Source organism: Triticum urartu, chromosome 3, assembly GCF_003073215.2.
Source record: "Triticum urartu cultivar G1812 chromosome 3, Tu2.1, whole genome shotgun sequence".
NCBI classification, from domain to species: domain Eukaryota; kingdom Viridiplantae; phylum Streptophyta; class Magnoliopsida; order Poales; family Poaceae; genus Triticum; species Triticum urartu.
This window is the reverse complement of record NC_053024.1, coordinates 734,997,361-735,014,061: the sequence shown is the minus strand read 5'-3', so window position 1 is coordinate 735,014,061 and position 16,701 is coordinate 734,997,361. Positions and strand designations below refer to the sequence as shown.

General features: G+C 47.8%; 1 protein-coding gene across 1 annotated transcript; it reads right to left on the bottom strand.

Annotated features, from left to right (window-relative positions):
* Positions 1-14,047: 14,047 nt before the first annotated feature.
* Positions 14,048-16,311, bottom strand: LOC125546310 (proline-rich extensin-like protein EPR1). Its single transcript, XM_048710534.1, has 2 exons — positions 15,950-16,311; positions 14,048-15,802 (listed from the first exon to the last, which is right to left on the bottom strand). The coding sequence occupies exon 2, from the start codon at positions 15,771-15,773 to the stop codon at positions 14,232-14,234; it is 1,542 nt and encodes a 513-aa protein (XP_048566491.1). The 5' UTR covers positions 15,774-15,802; positions 15,950-16,311; the 3' UTR covers positions 14,048-14,231.
* Between the last annotated feature and the right edge of the window lie 390 nt (positions 16,312-16,701).

Sequence of the window (16,701 nt, the reverse complement as noted above, 5' to 3'; positions counted from 1 at the left end):
TTATTTTAGTAGAACTGCACAAAATTTGCTTAAAAGAAGAGGAAAGGTCAGGAATGGCTCACTTTTCCAGGAAAAAACTATGTATGCCTTCCTCACATCAGCCGCTGTTGCTTTATTTATTCCTTCAAAAAGGTGGTTTGAAACAGTCTTGCTACCTTTTCCCATTAAGAAATTGGAATGCTTATATTTGTGAGTCTATGCTTCAACTAGTGCCACTTTTAGAGTAATCACACTTTCAATATCTATGCAAACAGGGATGCTCGATTTTAGTGGAACTGTACAAAAAGTCCAACTGGTTCAACATTAGGAGCATGTTTTTTCCCAACCTTTATATCCAATTGGTGGCACTATGAGATGTTCATTATGAAGGTACATGGTTTGCTACTATCTTGCCACTCTTTTTGTACTGTCATTAGATAGTAATACTAGTGGTTTGCATGTGAATTTATTGGTAGGGTGGACCTACATTGGAGGTGCAGGACAGGATTCAATGATTGGATGCTCAATTTCGGTTGTATCGATTTCACCTCTTCCATCACTGCGAACATGGATATCCTTGGTCTGATGAAGAATAGGCGCTACATTTGTGCTCTGAACCAGCAAATCAATTCAGTATGAAATTGTGCAGGGCAAAACATAATTGTGTCAGATTGTCCAGTGCAGAACATGACAAATGCTAAGCGGAAGAGACATGTTTAAACCAAAAATACAAGGTGTGGTATATGTTTACTAGCTGCTTGATATTTGTGCAGACAGAGATGTCTGCCCGTTGCTATTTGGCAAACCAACAAAGTGCCCGCAATTTTGGTTGAACTGCACAAGAGAATACTATAGTCACTGCATGCAGTGCCATTTGAAAATAGACACAGAAAGATTGGATAGTCACTTCATGGACTGCAGAAAAGTAGTATTGTACTATTTATTGGCCAACACTAGGTGCTTCATTGCTTTGGTCTGATTATACAATGGACATCATTTTGCCTAAGTTAAAGTTTGTATTCCGAAAATAGTCTCGCAGTGTGATCGAGGGAAGACCAAATCATATTGCAGTGCATGTTCCTCCATCATGTCTGGTTCATTCTCATGGTTCCAGCTGTTGGTGAAACCACTTATGTTTGCAAGAGGAATTGTAGACTTCACAAACAAATTTGTCTTTCAGTCTGTACTGAATGTTGGCCAATAGAAGCATCCATGTTAGTAGGAAGAACAGATGTTTTTTCTAGATCTTTGCTTTTGGAGCTACATATTTGTATATGATCTATGAGTCATTGAGATGCATTAACATGTTGATCTTATGTATGGGAATCGTACTAGTTAGTTTTAGTTGCGACGCAAGATCCGAAGTGGCTGATCTTTGCTTTTGGAGCTACATATTTGTATATGATCTGTGAGTCATTGAGATGCATTAATAGTTACTTATTTTTGTTCGCTTAGTGTTTACAAGTTACTGATCGATCACTAGCTAGCCTAGAAATGCGCTCCTGGCAGTTTTATTTGCAACCCAAGATGCGAAGTGGCAGTTTTTTGAATAAAAATGCCTACCTCCGAAGAAACTGACAAGCTCGTATGCAAGAAAGTGCCTCCTATCGCACCTCTGGCAAGTCCGAGGCGATGCGGAGGACGCTGGTGCCGGCGTTTAGCATGGACAGCAGATGGCGGTCGGCATCATCTAGTTAGCTAAGAGTAAGTTAGTACTTGTATGCTACTAGAGTGTTAGTGGGAGTAGATAGTTAACTTGGCTATGATGGTTGTCAACGTGGAAGTTCAGTACTCTATATGTGGATCAGACCTGTTACTTTGGTCTGAATGTTGAACTTTCCGTTTGAACGTATGGAATGGGATGTTATTTTTTTAAATGGGTTGTATTTGTCCTCCACGGTTTATAGGCTGACTTGTGGGCCTAGCAAGTTGACGCGTACACAATCAGGAGATGATTGTACGTGGAGAGGATGACAGCAGGGACCCGCCAAGGTCATGGCAGTACGCAAGCAAGTGCCTCCTTATTTCAAGCCAATAAAAAAATGGCTCCTCCTAGTGGATTTCTGACATCGGGGTCCCATGCCATTGTCAACGTAGTCAATAAACGAGAGAATTGCACAACGAGCGGCTGACACCAGAGACCCAGCAGCTCGCCCAGTTATTTTTGTTTTGGGTTAATTTGATAAATGCCACTCCAAATCTAGTGTATCCGAGAAATGCCACTGCAATTTCCAAACTTTGAAAAATGCCATTTCATGCCATTTCTAGTGGCATTTTTCGAAGTCTGGAGTGGCGTTTTTCAAAGTTTGCAAACTGCAGTGGCGTTTTTCAAAGTTTGCAAAAATTGCACTGGGATTTTTCAAAGTTTGGAAATTGCAGTGGCATTTTTATGAATCGCCATAATTGGAGTGACATTTATCTAATTTGTTTTTGAGACGGAAGCAGGGTGTCAACTGGGCTGTGCGGGACACTCTGGCCTGTCTAGACAGCCTTTTCTTTTATGTTTACTACAGACCATCCCAGTAGTTTTTTTTCTTTCTGAAAATGGCTAGCCCAGTTTTTTTGTGATTTATCAAGTAAGTTGCTTTATCAGGCCTGTTGGGCTGCAAATCTTTCAAGACGAGAAGAGCTTCATTCGGCTGGCCGAGAAAATGGCCTATCAATAATGAGAAATGGCATGTACATTTTTAAAACACATCAAACCGGCAATTATTTTCAAATATCTTTTTTTCATTTCGAGATTTTAAATTGCATTGATTTTTATGCGTGGACAATTTATTGGATTTTATATTGATATACATTTATTTTTAAAATCAGTATAAATGTGACTCAAAATTTCGGGATTAAAACAGTTCAGACCGCACCGACATATGCAAAATTTCGTATAATTTTTTAACCGCGGCTTTGTAATGCTAACATAAAGAATATGGGCTCCAAAAAAACATGTAAGAATTAGCAAATGGGCTGTAAATTATTTGAAATAATGGCAGATGGGCTGTATGCTGTTTTCCACAGATTTGAGGCTTTCCACAGATGGCCTGTATACTGTTGGATGTCCATCCAACGGCCGTCGTGCTTCTTCAATCTCTGCTCTTCCTGCTCCAGCCGCTCAAACAAGCGCCGGCGGGACTGCCTGCTCCCTCCTCCCCGCGGCCGGCTGTGCTGCCGCGCAGGCCTCACCGCCCCACCGTACTCTCATCGCTGGCCTAGCCATCCCTCTACTCACCCACACCTGCTGTTATTCTCCGGCGACGGCAGACGAACCAGTAAACCCTCGTATAGTTGTACTCCCCTCCGCGTGGGAAACAAAAACAACGGCCGAGTCTTCCCTGCCTCCGTGTCGTTCCCTTCCTAGGCCTCGCCGTCGTCCACCGCCCTGGTGCTCTCGGCGTGGCGTGGTCAGCATGGTCAACGACCGACATGCATCTGAAGTGGACTCTACGTGGAGAGGCTGACAGCTGGGTCCACGGCCGCACGCAAGGAAATGCCTCCTTATTACGCGCAAAGTAATGATTTCCTCCACCTGACATTTGGGACCCACCGAAACGGCCTCTGTATTTCGCGAAAAAAACGTTACCGCCGCTGACAGCTCGGACCCACCAGCTATATCTTCGCACGCAAGGAAGTGCCTCCTTATTACGCACAAAAAAATGAATACCCCCCTGCTAGCTGGGACCCAGTATAGTGGGCCTACTAAGTTGACGGGGACGAAGGGCTTTGTCAACTTAGTCAATATGCACGATTCTAGCTCGACTGGCCGTACGATGTCCATCCAACGGCCGTAGTGCTTCTTCAACCTCTGGTCTTCTTGCTCCAGCCGCCCAAACCAGCGCCGGTCATGCCGCCTGCTCCTGCCTCCCGTGGCCGGCTGTGCTGCCGTGGAGGCCTCACCGCCCCCATACTACTCCCATCGCTCGCCAGGCCATCCCTCCACTCCACTCACCCACACCCCCTGTTATTCTGCGGCGATGGCAGCGCAGCCGAATCAGTGAACCCTCGTACTCCTCTCCGTGTGGGCATCCACTGCCGCGTCTTCCCCGGCTCCGTGTCGTCCCCTTCCTAGGCCTCGCCGTCGTCCATCGCCGTGGTGCTGTCGGCGCGCCGTGGTCAATGTGGTCAATGACCGAATTCCATCGAAAGAATACTGTACGTGGAGAGGCTGACAGCTGGGTCCACGGCAGCCGCAAGGAAGTGCCTCCTTATTACGCGGAAAATAATTATTCCTCCACCCGACAGCGGGGACCCACCGGACGGGCCACCAGTATTTTGCGAAAAAATCGTTTCCCCCTGACTGTTGGGACCCACCGGACGGGCCACCGTATTTCGCGAAAAAAACGTTCCCCTCGCTGTCAGCTCGGACCCACCGGAAGTGCCTCCTTATTACGCACAAAAAAATGAATACTCCCCCGGCTAGCTGGGACCCACCTTGCTGGGAGGCTGACTTGTGGGCCTACTAAGTTGACGGGGACGGAGGGCTTTGTCAACTTAGTCAATATGCACGATTCTAGCTCCAGTGACCGTACGATGTCCATCCAACGGCCGTAGTGCTTCTTCAACCTCTGGTCTTCTTGCTCCAGCCGTCCAAACCAGCGTCGGCCGTGCCTCGTGCTCCTGCCTCCCGTGGCCGGCTGCGATGCGGCGGAGGCCTCACCGCCCCCTACTACTCCCACCGCTGGCCAGGCCATCCCTCTACTCACCCACACCCCCTGTTATTTTGCGGCGACGGCAGCCTCACACCGCAGTGAACCAGTGAACCCTCGTACTCCTCTACGCGTGGGCATCCACTGTCGCGTCTTCCCCGGCTCCGCGTCGTCCCCTTCCTAGGCCTCGCCGTCGTCCACCGCCCTGGTGCTCTCGGGGTGGCGTGGTCAACGTGGTCAAGGAACGACTTCCATCGGACGTGGACTGTACGTGGAGAGGCTGACAGCTGGGTCCACGGCCGCAGCAAGGAAGTGCCTCCTTATTACATGCAAAATAATTATTCCTCCACCTGACAGCGGGGACCCACTAAACGGGCAACCGTATTTCGCCCCCCTGACTGCTGGGACCCACCAGCTACATCTTCGCAGGCAAGGAAGTGCCTGACAGTCGGGACCCACCTGGTCGAAGCGTACGTAGCGTTGTCATTCTGGTCACGAACGTGTACGTACATATATACTGGTGGATGTAGAGGCACGCACGTGTCGTAGTAGAGGCGGCTAGGGTGCAAGAAAGAAAATAGGTCCACGTATGTGTACATACGGGCAGGGTCTCGAACGCCTACTCGCGCATACGTACGGCGAGGGCTCGTGTACATGGCTGGGTCGGAATGGAGAAACAACGTCGTCGTCGTGTTCATGGGTCGGAACGGAATGCGTGGTCGTGTTCATCGGGAGGGCTTGACGGAAGAGGCGATGGAAACAAGGCCTGGCGTACCGCACAACGGAGGAAACAGACCTCCTACGGTCGAAACGGGGGTCCTGTTGATCGGGAGGGGTGTGGCGTACCGCAAAACGGAGGAAACGGACCTCCTACGGTCGAAACGGGGGTCCTGTTGATCGGGAGGGGTGTGGCGTACCGCAAAACGGAGGAAACAGACCTCCTACGGTCGAAACGGGGGTCATGTTGATCGGGAGGGGTGTGGCGTACCGCAAAACGGAGGAAACGGACTTGTGTTGGAGCGCTACGGTCAAAGGGGGTCCTGTTCATCGGGAGGGGTGTGGCGTACCGCAAAACGGGACTCCACGGGATACTGTTCATCTCCGCCGTCGACCCCCTCCAGCCTCCACGAGCTACTGTTCATCCACCGTCGACCTCCTCCAGCCTCCACGGGCTCCTGTTCATCCAGCCTCCACTGTGCGCTACTCCATCGGCTACTGTTCAACCACCCCTCCACCGTCTACTGTTCATCCAGCCCTCCACACCACGGGGTCCTGTTCAACCACCCCCTCCACAGGCACCCCTCCACCATCTACTGTTCATCCTGCCCTCCACACCACGGGGTCCTGTTCATCCACCCCTCCACGGGCACCCCTCCACCATCTATTGTTCATCCAGCCCTCCACCACACCACGGGGTCCTGTTCATCCATCGATCGGCTTCAGTTAGCAGCAGTAGCCAAGGAATCGCTCGATCGAGTTCAGTTAATAGCCATCAATCGATCGCTCAGGTTCAGTAACGCGTAGCCTGCAGTGCAATCGCTCGGGTTCAGTTAGAGCCCAACACCTCGCTCGGGTTCAGTTAGAGCCCAACACCTCGCTCGGGTTCAGTTAGAGCCAACGCCTCGCACACACGCGCGTACGTGTACGAGAGAAACGCGCATCGCTCGGCCCCTGACCTCCCACCGTAACCGGGAACTCCCCGAAATTTTCCTCCCCCTTGCTTCTACCACGGTTTTTTCCGTCATGGACGGCCCAAAGAATGTCATGCAGCTGCGTCTCCGGCCCGCCCAGGATGAAAAGCCCATTTTCTGTCATGATTTTTTGTCATAGAAGTAGGAGCCCACCACATCTATGATGATACCGGGTTTTGTCACAATTATCGTCATAGAAGTGTCATATGTATGACAAAAAAAATTCGGTCGGCCCAAAATGTCACGAATGTGTCTTTTTTGTAGTGTTTTTAGTAGCCTTATTTAATTTGCGGAAATCAATTACCATCCTATAACCTGTAATAATTCTTTGTAGAATCAATTCATCTTTATCATTAGGAATGACAGTAATACCTCCCTTTTTAGGGACACAGTGGACAAGACTTACCCACTGACTATCAGCAACGGGATAAATTATACCTGCCTCAAGGAGCTTTAGTATTTCCTTTCTTACTACTTATTTCATTTTAGGATTCGGCCGTCGTTGGTGATCACGAACTGGTTTGGCATCTTTCTCCAAATTTATTTTGTGTTGACATAGTGTGGGACTAATTCCCTTAAGATCATCGAGAGTATATCCAATAGCAGCACGGTGCTTCTTCAGAGTTTTCAATAATCTCTCTTCTTCATGCTCTGAAAGGTTAGCACTAATAATAACAGGATATATCTTTTCTCATCAAGATAAGCATATTTAAGAGTATCAGGTAACGGTTTGAGCACAAACATGGGATCACCCTTGGGTGGAGGAGGATCCCCTAGAATTTCAACAGGCATTGTGTTTCAGGATGGGTTCCTGTTTAAAGAATACTTCATCTATTTCCCTTCTTTCATTCATAAACATATCATTTTCATGGTCTAGCAAATATTGTTCTAAAGGATCACTAGGAAGCACGGCAATAGAAGCAAGACCAATAATTTCATCTTTACTAGGCAATTCCTCTTCACGGTGTTGTCTACGAAATTTAGAGAAATTAAACTCATGAGACATATCACCTAAACCAATAGTAACAACATCCTTTTCACAATCTATCTTAGCATTAACTGTGTTCAAGAAGGGTCTACCAAATATAATGGGACAAAAGCTATCTTGTGGGGAACCAAGAACAAGAAAATCAGCGGGATATTTAGTTTTCCCACACAATACTTCAACATCTCTAACAATTCCCATTGGTGAAATAGTATCTCTATTGGCAAGTTTAATTGTGACATCAATATCTTCTATCTCAGCAGGTGCAATATCATGCATAATTTCTCTGTATAAGTCAATAGGTATTGCACTAGCACTGGCACCCATATCACATAAGCCATGATAACAATGATCTCCTATTTTAATAGAAATAACAGGCATGCCTACCACAGGTCTAGGTTTATCTTTAGCACAAGGTTTAGCAATTCTAGCAGTTTCATCACAGAAATAAATAACATGCCCATCAATATTATCAGACAAGAGATCTTTAACAATAGCAATATTAGGTTCTACTTTAACTTGCTCAGGAGGTGTATAAGTTCTAATATTGCTTTTACGAACCACAGTTGAAGCTTTAGCATGATCTTTTATCCTAACAGGAAAAGGTGGTTTCTCAATATAAGCAGTAGGAACAATAGGATCATTATAAGTGACAGTCTTTTCTTCAACTTTAATAGGTGCAGCTACTTTTACTTCTATGGGAGGATGATATTTAAACCACTTCTCCCTAGGGAGATCAACATGAGTAGCAAAAGATTCACAGAAAGAAGCTACTATTTCAGAGTCAAGTCCATATTTAGTGCTAAATTTACGGAAAACATCAGTATCCATAAAAGATTTAACACAATCAAACTTAGGTGTCATACCTGACTCCTTACCTTCGTCGAGGTCCCAATCTTCATAGCTGCGTTTAATTCTTTCCAATAAATCCCATTTGAATTCAATAGTCCTCATCATAAAAGAGCCAGCACAAGAAGTATCGAGCATGGTGCGATTTCTATCAGAAAGCCGAGCATATAAATTCCGAATAATTATTTCCCTTGAGAGCTCATGATTAGGGCATGAATATAACATTGATTTAAGCCTCCCCCAAGCTTGAGCGATGCTTTATCCTTCGCGAGGCCAAAAATTGTATATATATATATATATATAATTGTGATCACGATGAACAAGATGCATAGGATAAAACTTCTGATAAAATTCCAATTTCAATCGTTTGTAGTTCCATGATCCCATATCATCACATAGCCTATACCATGTCAATGCATCTCCCTTCAAAGATAAAGGGAAGACCTTCTTCTTAATAACATCCTCGGGCACACCTGCAAGCTTAAATAATCCACAAACTTCATCCACATATATTAGGTGCTCATCAGGATGCATTGTTCCGTCTCCTGCAAAAGGATTAGCTAGCAGTTTTTCTATCATACCCGAAGGAATCTCAAAGCAGACATTTTCATTTTCAGTAGGTTCAATAGGTTGAGGAGCAACTCTTTGCTCTTCTGGTCGGGGTGAAGATACCCCGAACAAGCCCCTCGGAGGATTACTTTCCATAGTAACAAGTGACAGTAAATTTCAGCACACTATATAAATTTTTTCTTACCAAATTCCACCTACCAAAGGCGCTTCACTCCCCGGCAACGGCGCCAGAAAAGAGTCTTGATGACCCACAAGTATAGGGGATCTATCGTAGTCCTTTCGATAAGTAAGAGTGTCGAACCCAACGAGGAGCAGAAGGAAATGATGTGTTCTCTGCAAGCACTGAAATTATAGGTAACAGATAATTTTGTGATAAGATAATTGGTAACGAGCAACAAGTAACAAAAGTAAATAGAGTGCAGCAAGGTGGCCCAATCCTTTTTGTAGCAAAGGACAAGCCTGGACAAACTCTTATATAGCGAAAAGTGCTCCCGAGGACACATGGGAATATCGTCAAGCTAGGTTTCAGCACGATCATATGATTCGCGTTCGGTACTTTGATAATCTGATATGTGGGTGGAACGGTGCTTGGGTGTTGTCCTTACTTGGACAAGCATCCCACTTATGATTAACCTCTATTGCAAGCATCCGCAACTACAACAAAAGTATTAAGGTAAACCTAACCATAGCATGAAACATGTGGATCCAAATCAGCCCCTTACGAAGCAACGCATAAACTAGGGTTTAAACTTCTATCACTCTAGCAACCCATCATCTACTTATTACTTCCCAATGCCTTACTTTAGGCCCAAATAATGGTGAAGTGTCATGTAGTCGACGTTCACATAACACCACTAGAGGAGAGACAACATACATCTCATCAAAATATCAAACGAATACCAAATTCACATGACTACTAATAGCGAGACTTCTCCCATGTCCTCAGGAACAAACGTAACTACTCACAAAGCATATTCATGTTCATAATCAGAGGGGTATTAATATGCATATAGGATCTGAACATATGATTTTCCACCAAATAAACCAACTAGCATCAACTGCAAGGAGTAATTAACACTACTAGCAACCCATAGGTACCAATCCCAGACTTGGAAACAAGAATTGAATACAAGAGATGAACTAGGGTTTGAGAGGAGATGGTGCTGGTGAAGATGTTGATGGAGATTGACCCCCTTCGATGAGAGGATCATTGGTGATGGCGATGGTGATGATTTCCCCCTCCCGGAGGGAAGTTTCCCCGGCAGAACAGCTCCGCCGGAGCCCTAGATTGATTCCGCCAAGGTTCCGCCTCGTGGCGGCGGAGTCTCGTCCCGAAAGCTAGCTTATGATTTTTTTTTCTCATCGAAAGACTCCATATAGCAGAAGATGGGCATCGGAGGGCCACCAGGGGGCCCACGAGATAGGGGGCGCGCCCCCACCCTCGTGAGTAGGGTGTGGCCCCCCTGGTGAACATCTTGCGCTCAGTATTTTTTATATATTCTGAAAAGGACTTCCGTGAAGTTTCAGGACTTTTGGAGCAGTGCAGAATAGGTCTCTGATATTTGCTCCTTTTCCAGCCCAGAATCCCAGCTGCCGGCATTCTCCCTCTTTATGTAAACCTTGTAAAATAAGAGAGAATAGGCATAAGTATTGTGACATAATGTGTAATAATAGCCAATAATGCAATAAATATCGATATAAAAGCATGATGCAAAATGGACGTATCATGGTGCTCTCCGTGTCGCGCAAACGTGAGGGATTCTCGCTGTAGGGTTTGCAATATGTTCATGATTTGCTTATGGTGGGTGGTGTGAGTGACAGAAGCACAGGCTCGAGTAAGTAGGTTGTTTGCGTATGGGATAAAGAGGACTTGATACTTTGATGCTATGGTTGGGTTTTACCTTAATGATCTTTAGTAGTTACGGATGCTTGCTAGAGTTCCAATCATAAGTGCATATGATCCAAGTAGAGAAAGTATGTTAGCTTATGCCTCTCCCTCAAATAAAATTGCAATAATGATTACTGGTCTAGTTATCGATTTGCCTAGGGACAAATAACTTTCTCGTAACAAAAAGTTCTTTACTAAAACTAACTTAGTTGTGTCTTTATCTAAACAGCCCCTACTTTTTATTTACGTAATCTTTATTATCTTGCAAACCTATCCAACAACAACTACAAAGTACGTCTAGTTTCATACTTGTTCTAGGTAAAGCGAACGTCAAGCATGCGTAGAGTTGTATCGGTGGTCGATAGAACTTGAGGGAATATTTGTTCTACCTTTAGCTCCTCGTTGGGTTCGACACCCTTATTTATCGAAAGAGGCTACAATCGATCCCCTATACTTGTGGGTTATCACCTACTTGCTCTCAGGGTGTAGAAGACACGAAACACATGCTTTTTCTATGTACTAAAGCAAAGGAGGTCTGGAAGAGACTAGGGATGGAGGACATTATTGATAGAGCTTGTGAGGTTGATCGTGCTGGGGAGGCGATATTGGAATACCTTTTACTTCTTCCAGAGCAAGATTTGCGTATTATGGGGTACCAAAATGTACGAGAAATTATGGCTATTTCAGCTTGGTATCTATGGTGGGAGAGACGGAAATTAGTGCACAAAGAAGTAACTCAGAATGCAATTCAGATATCAATGGGGATCACAGCCCTTACATACAATTTTGTAAATGCATCATCTTCAAAGGCATCCATAAAAAAGAGGGTTGGCTTTGTCCTCCTAGGGGTTTCGTGAAACTCAATGTTGATGCCTCCTTTGGCCATGACATGTTGAAGGGTACGATGGGGGCAGTCTTGCGAGACGACAAAGGTAAGTTTATTGCAGAAGGAAATGGAAAGATCAACCATTGCGCGGATGTTCTGATGACAGAAGCATTAGCTCTCAAATTTGGACTAACATTAGCGCAAAGGGCGGGGTGCAAACGATTAATCATCAACTCAGATAATCTGGATGTAATTGAGACCATGCAGGACGGAGGACAATCAACGGGTGCGGCGGCGGCAATTTTCGATGACTACTTTCACTATGTATGTGATTTTATCATGACTACATTCGAACACTGTAATAGAAAGACAAATAAAGTAGCACATGAACTTGCTAGATTAGCTAGATTTTCTTCAACTTCGGATTGGTTTGAGGAGCCTCTAAATGAAATTGTAATGATCCTCACAAACGATGTAATGATTATTTCTAATAAATAAAGTTTCATTTTGACTAAAAAAAACCACTGAGTTTAAGCGGAGGTGTTGACGAGGCGTGATGTTTCTTGGCAACACGTTTTGTTCCTGGAGTGAGGTATTTCTTAAGGGATGGTTAAAAGAAAATAAAAACATGAATTCTTATTTATGAAAGTTTTTTCTTTTTTAGTTTATTGGATCAAAATGCTTTGCATACATAATTATTCCTTTTTTTGCGAGAAAATTTTCAATCTATTCATCATCATGACAGTACAACGAACACCATAAATAAAAAAAATACATCTAGATCGGTAGACCACCTAATGATGACTACAAGCATTGAAGCGAGCCGAAGGCGCGCCGCAGTCATCGCCCCTCCCACCCTAGAGCCGGACAAAACCTGTTGTAGTAGACAGTTAGAAAGTCATCATGCTAAGGCCCTATATGACTAGCGCACCAGAACAGCAACCGTCGCCATTGAAGAGAAGCTTAGATCGGAAGAATCCAAGCTATAGACAATGAACACAGAGTGACAAAAGACCGGATCCATGTAGATCCACAAAAGACAAATGCCGACCAAATCCCGCGAGACGCGCCGAAGACAAACCTCCGCATGCCCTCCGATGACGCTAGAAGCACCACCGAGACCGAGGCTAGGCGGGGGAACCTTATTCCATCTTCAGAGAGCCGCTGTCGCCTCATCTCTCTGAGCGGAACACAAACCCTAAGAAAACTTTAAAAAGCATCAAAAAATGAAGCTCTCTCCACGGCAAGGGCCGAGATCCACCACGCCTCCATGGCCCTAAGACCACAAGAGACGAGGTAGACCGGCACCGCCGGGAGACAGGAGGAACCCTAGCACGGCTGGCAGCTAGGTACATTCCTATTCAATGTTGCATTGATATGTTTTTTGGTTTACTATGTGGTCTCGTGTATTGGGCTAGAGTTCTTAGTTTGTATGAAGATAGAACTAAATAGTGCTGGTTCGAAATAGTAACAAATTTCTTAGTGTATGGTCTTCAAATTTCAAATACGTCGTTCAAGATATCAAATAAAATTTGTTATTTCGGTGGATATCGAAAATTTTGTAAGCCATTTGAAACCGAATTCAAAATAAGTATAACACACATAGAATAGATTCATTAAAAGTAAGTGATTTTTGATAGATCGAACTGTGAAAGAATTTCTTAAATTTCGCATATTTCCAAACTTTAAAGCCGCACGTCCATCCATCTTTATTCGCTTACATGTTTCCTATAATTTACTCCCTCTGTACCAAAATATTTGTAGTAAATCAAGACGGGCGCGACAACACGTGCCATCATGATCAAAGGACTAGTGAGGTCTTAATAGTGAAACTTGACATCATCAACATACAGCTTACTGCTTCCGTTGCCAAATGCAAACAAGTTGCAAAGTGGGAGTACATCACACGAGCATGCCCCACCGTCATCAAAGTCGGCCACCTAATCAGTTTCACGAGTCACAAACATTTTATTCCCCTTAGCATGTACTACTACTAAGTCAGAGTGCTAGTACCATTAATGGAGCTAACGGTGGCCCGGGGCAGGGGAAGCGGGGTGTAGTCTGTAGACGGGCGTTCCGCCGTACTCCGGAGCGTCAGGAGTTGTTTGAACTCAGTGCGGAACTCCGGCGAACTCCGTCTATGTTTAATTAAGGCGCGATCCGCTAGCTTTCAAAATAGTGGTGAATTCCGATCCCGATGTGGAATATATTCCGTCTCAGCGCGTTTCGTCCCGTAAAAGCCCTTATACACGTTTTGTAGGATGCGCGGTTGCGGAATCTGTGAGAGATGCTCTTAGCATGTATGAAATAGTAACAAAAGTTCTTACTGTATTTCGGTGGACATTGAAAATTTTGCAACCCTGAAATTTGAAGACTGGATTCAAAATAAGTTTAATACACATGCATTGAATCAAAATTCGTTAAAAGCAGAATTCCCATGTTTCCAAAATTTAAAACCGAGCATCCATCCACCCATCTTTGCTGGCTCACATGTTTCCCATAATTTATATACTAGTATAGCACTATGGTAAAAATAAATCTTAGGGGGGCGCGGCAACACGTGCCATCATCGTGATCTAGTGACCAGTGAGTATAGTTCTTCCTAGGGAGAACGTCACATCACGCATGAACATACACCTTCCTGTGTCCATTGCCAAATGCAAACAATTTGGAAAGTACGTACAGCGTACACGAGCATGCTCCATCGTCATCAAAGCTGGCCGCCATTAATCAGTCTCACAACCTTTTATTCCCCTCAGAATGTACCCTCGTAATGTCAGAGTGCTACCATGCATTGATAGAACTACTGGTGGCCCGGAGGAGTGTACATGGGCGTGCCGTACTCTGGCGGGCACTCTGGCGCCGGCGGCGCTCCGTACTCCGGCGCCGGCCGTGGGTACGCCGGAGCGGCAGGAGGGTACGTCGTCGGTGCTGGCGTGCCGTAGACTGGCGTGGGGGTGGGAGCAGGGCACTCGCACCCCGGCGCGGGGGTCGGGGTGCAGAGGCATCTCGGGGATGGAGTACCGTACACGGGCGCCGTCGGTGGAGCGTATACCGGCGATGGAGTCCCGTACACCGGCGCCGTGGGTGGAGCGTATACCGGCGATGGAGTCCCGTACACCGGCGTGGGGGGAGGGAGCTGCGGCGTCGGCGGCGCCACGTAGACCGGCGTGGGGGTTGGAGTGGGGCACTGGCATCCCGGCTCCGGGGTCGGGGTGCACAGGCATCTCGGCGCCGTGGGCGGAGCGTACACCGGCGTCGGCGTCCCGTACGCCGGCTTCGTGGAAGGGCATTGGCATCCCGGCTCTGGAGTAGGCGTGCACAGGCATCTCGACGCCGTGGGCGGAGCGTACACCGGCGTCGGCGTCCCGTACTCCGGCGCCTCGGGAGGGCAGTCCGGCGTCGGCGTCCCGTACACGGGCGCCGTGGGCGGAGCATACACGGGCGTCAGCGTCCCGTACTCTGGCGCCTCAGGAGGGCAATCCGGCGTCGGCGTCCCGTACACGGGCGCCGTGGGTGGAGCATACACGGGCGTCGGCGTCCCGTACACCGGTGGAGCATACACGGGCGTCGGCGTACCGTACACGGGCACGGTGGGCGGAGCATACACCGGCGTCGGCGTCCCGTACACTGGCGGAGCATACACCGGCGTCGCCGTCCCGTACTCCGGGGCTGGAGGCGGGTAGTATTCCGGCACGGGCGTCCCATAAACCGGCATGGCAGAAGGGCACTGGCACCCCGGGGCCGGGGTAGGGGTGCACAGGCACGCCGGCACCGGCGTCCCGTACACGGGCGGAGCGTACACCGGCATGGGCTTCATGCGCCGGTGCGCGAACAAGGGCTTCCTGCCGAACGCGTGGCACGGGAAGCAGATGTTGGCCGCCGCGCACTCGGGCGCCGCCGACGTCCCACCTCGCGCCGCCTTGCCAGCGACGGCGACGAAGGTGCCCTCGCCCGCGCCCTCGGCCAGCAGCGGCACGATCCTCGACGGCTCCTGCCCGGGGCACGGCGCGCCGCTCGCCGCGCTCTGGAGCTGCGCGAGGCACTCGGAGGCGCCGGCGTCGGCCGGGAGGAGCACCTCGAACGCGCCCGTGCCGTCGAGGCTGGCGACGGCCTTGCTCTCGTTCTTGCACGTGATGGCGACCTTGAGGCCCCTGAACGCCGCCTCGGCGCCCAAGCTCTTCCTCCCGCAGCCGGCGCACTGGGCCATGCCGACGACGAAGACGACCGACGTGTCCCCGCCGCCGCCGCCTCCCTCCGCAGCGGCCGCCATCAGCGCCCCAGCGCAGACGATGAGAACGCGGAGCAGCAGCCTCCCTCCACCACCTCCTTCCATGGCGACCATCTCCACCTATCTATCTACCCGCTGCACCTCTGCGACAACAACCACAAGCGAAGTGAGGGAGCGGCAGCCATGACGAGGGTGTGTATATAGCCAGGAAGCAGGCGACGAGCGAGCGATCCACTCCATGGAAGATCCATCAATGAACAATTACTCAAGGGATGAATGAACAGCTCGACCTTCACACGTACGTACGTAGAGGAGAGCCGTACGTAGAGGCAATCACTCAATCTCAACCAATCAATTTAACCAGCAGCTACAGATGGATAAGTAGATTAGCAATTGAATGCGCAAGCCGACCGATCATGGCCGCACCGTTAACTCGACTGTTGCAGCACATGCCGCCATTACTACACCAAAGGGATAGATGTGGAATGTGTACATGGATGGATACTGCTGAGCACAATCAGCTAAAACCAGAGGGCACAACAAAGTGGGGACGATGAAGCTGGCATCGATCTGTGGAGGGTGCACGGCCAGTGTGACGGCATCTTCATGGCAACACAGGGGCTTTGCATGTGCCAGAAGGAGGAGAGTGATGGATCATCATGGGAAAGTACCACGCGATGCTACCATATATGATACCAACTTACAAGATTCAGATTTAAACATCTCAGAAAGGAAAATTCTGGAAGCAATCATGGATGTTCGCGGCACATGATGAAGCTACGTACCTAGGGTAGGGGCACGGACCTGTCCAAAGAGCCCTACCCAAGGACGTCCAGGAAGTCACCTTTTCAATCGACTTGAAGGTATCTCACTCGACGGATTCAAGACACTCGACCAAGAAGCTATCACTCGACCAAGAAGTTATCACTCGACCACGAAGCCAACCACTCGACTGCCAGAAGACCTAAAGTCACTCCGCAGGCAAACGGTCGGCTATTGAGTGGTCTTTATGGTCATTATAGCACTTTATTAGGGGCGTTAC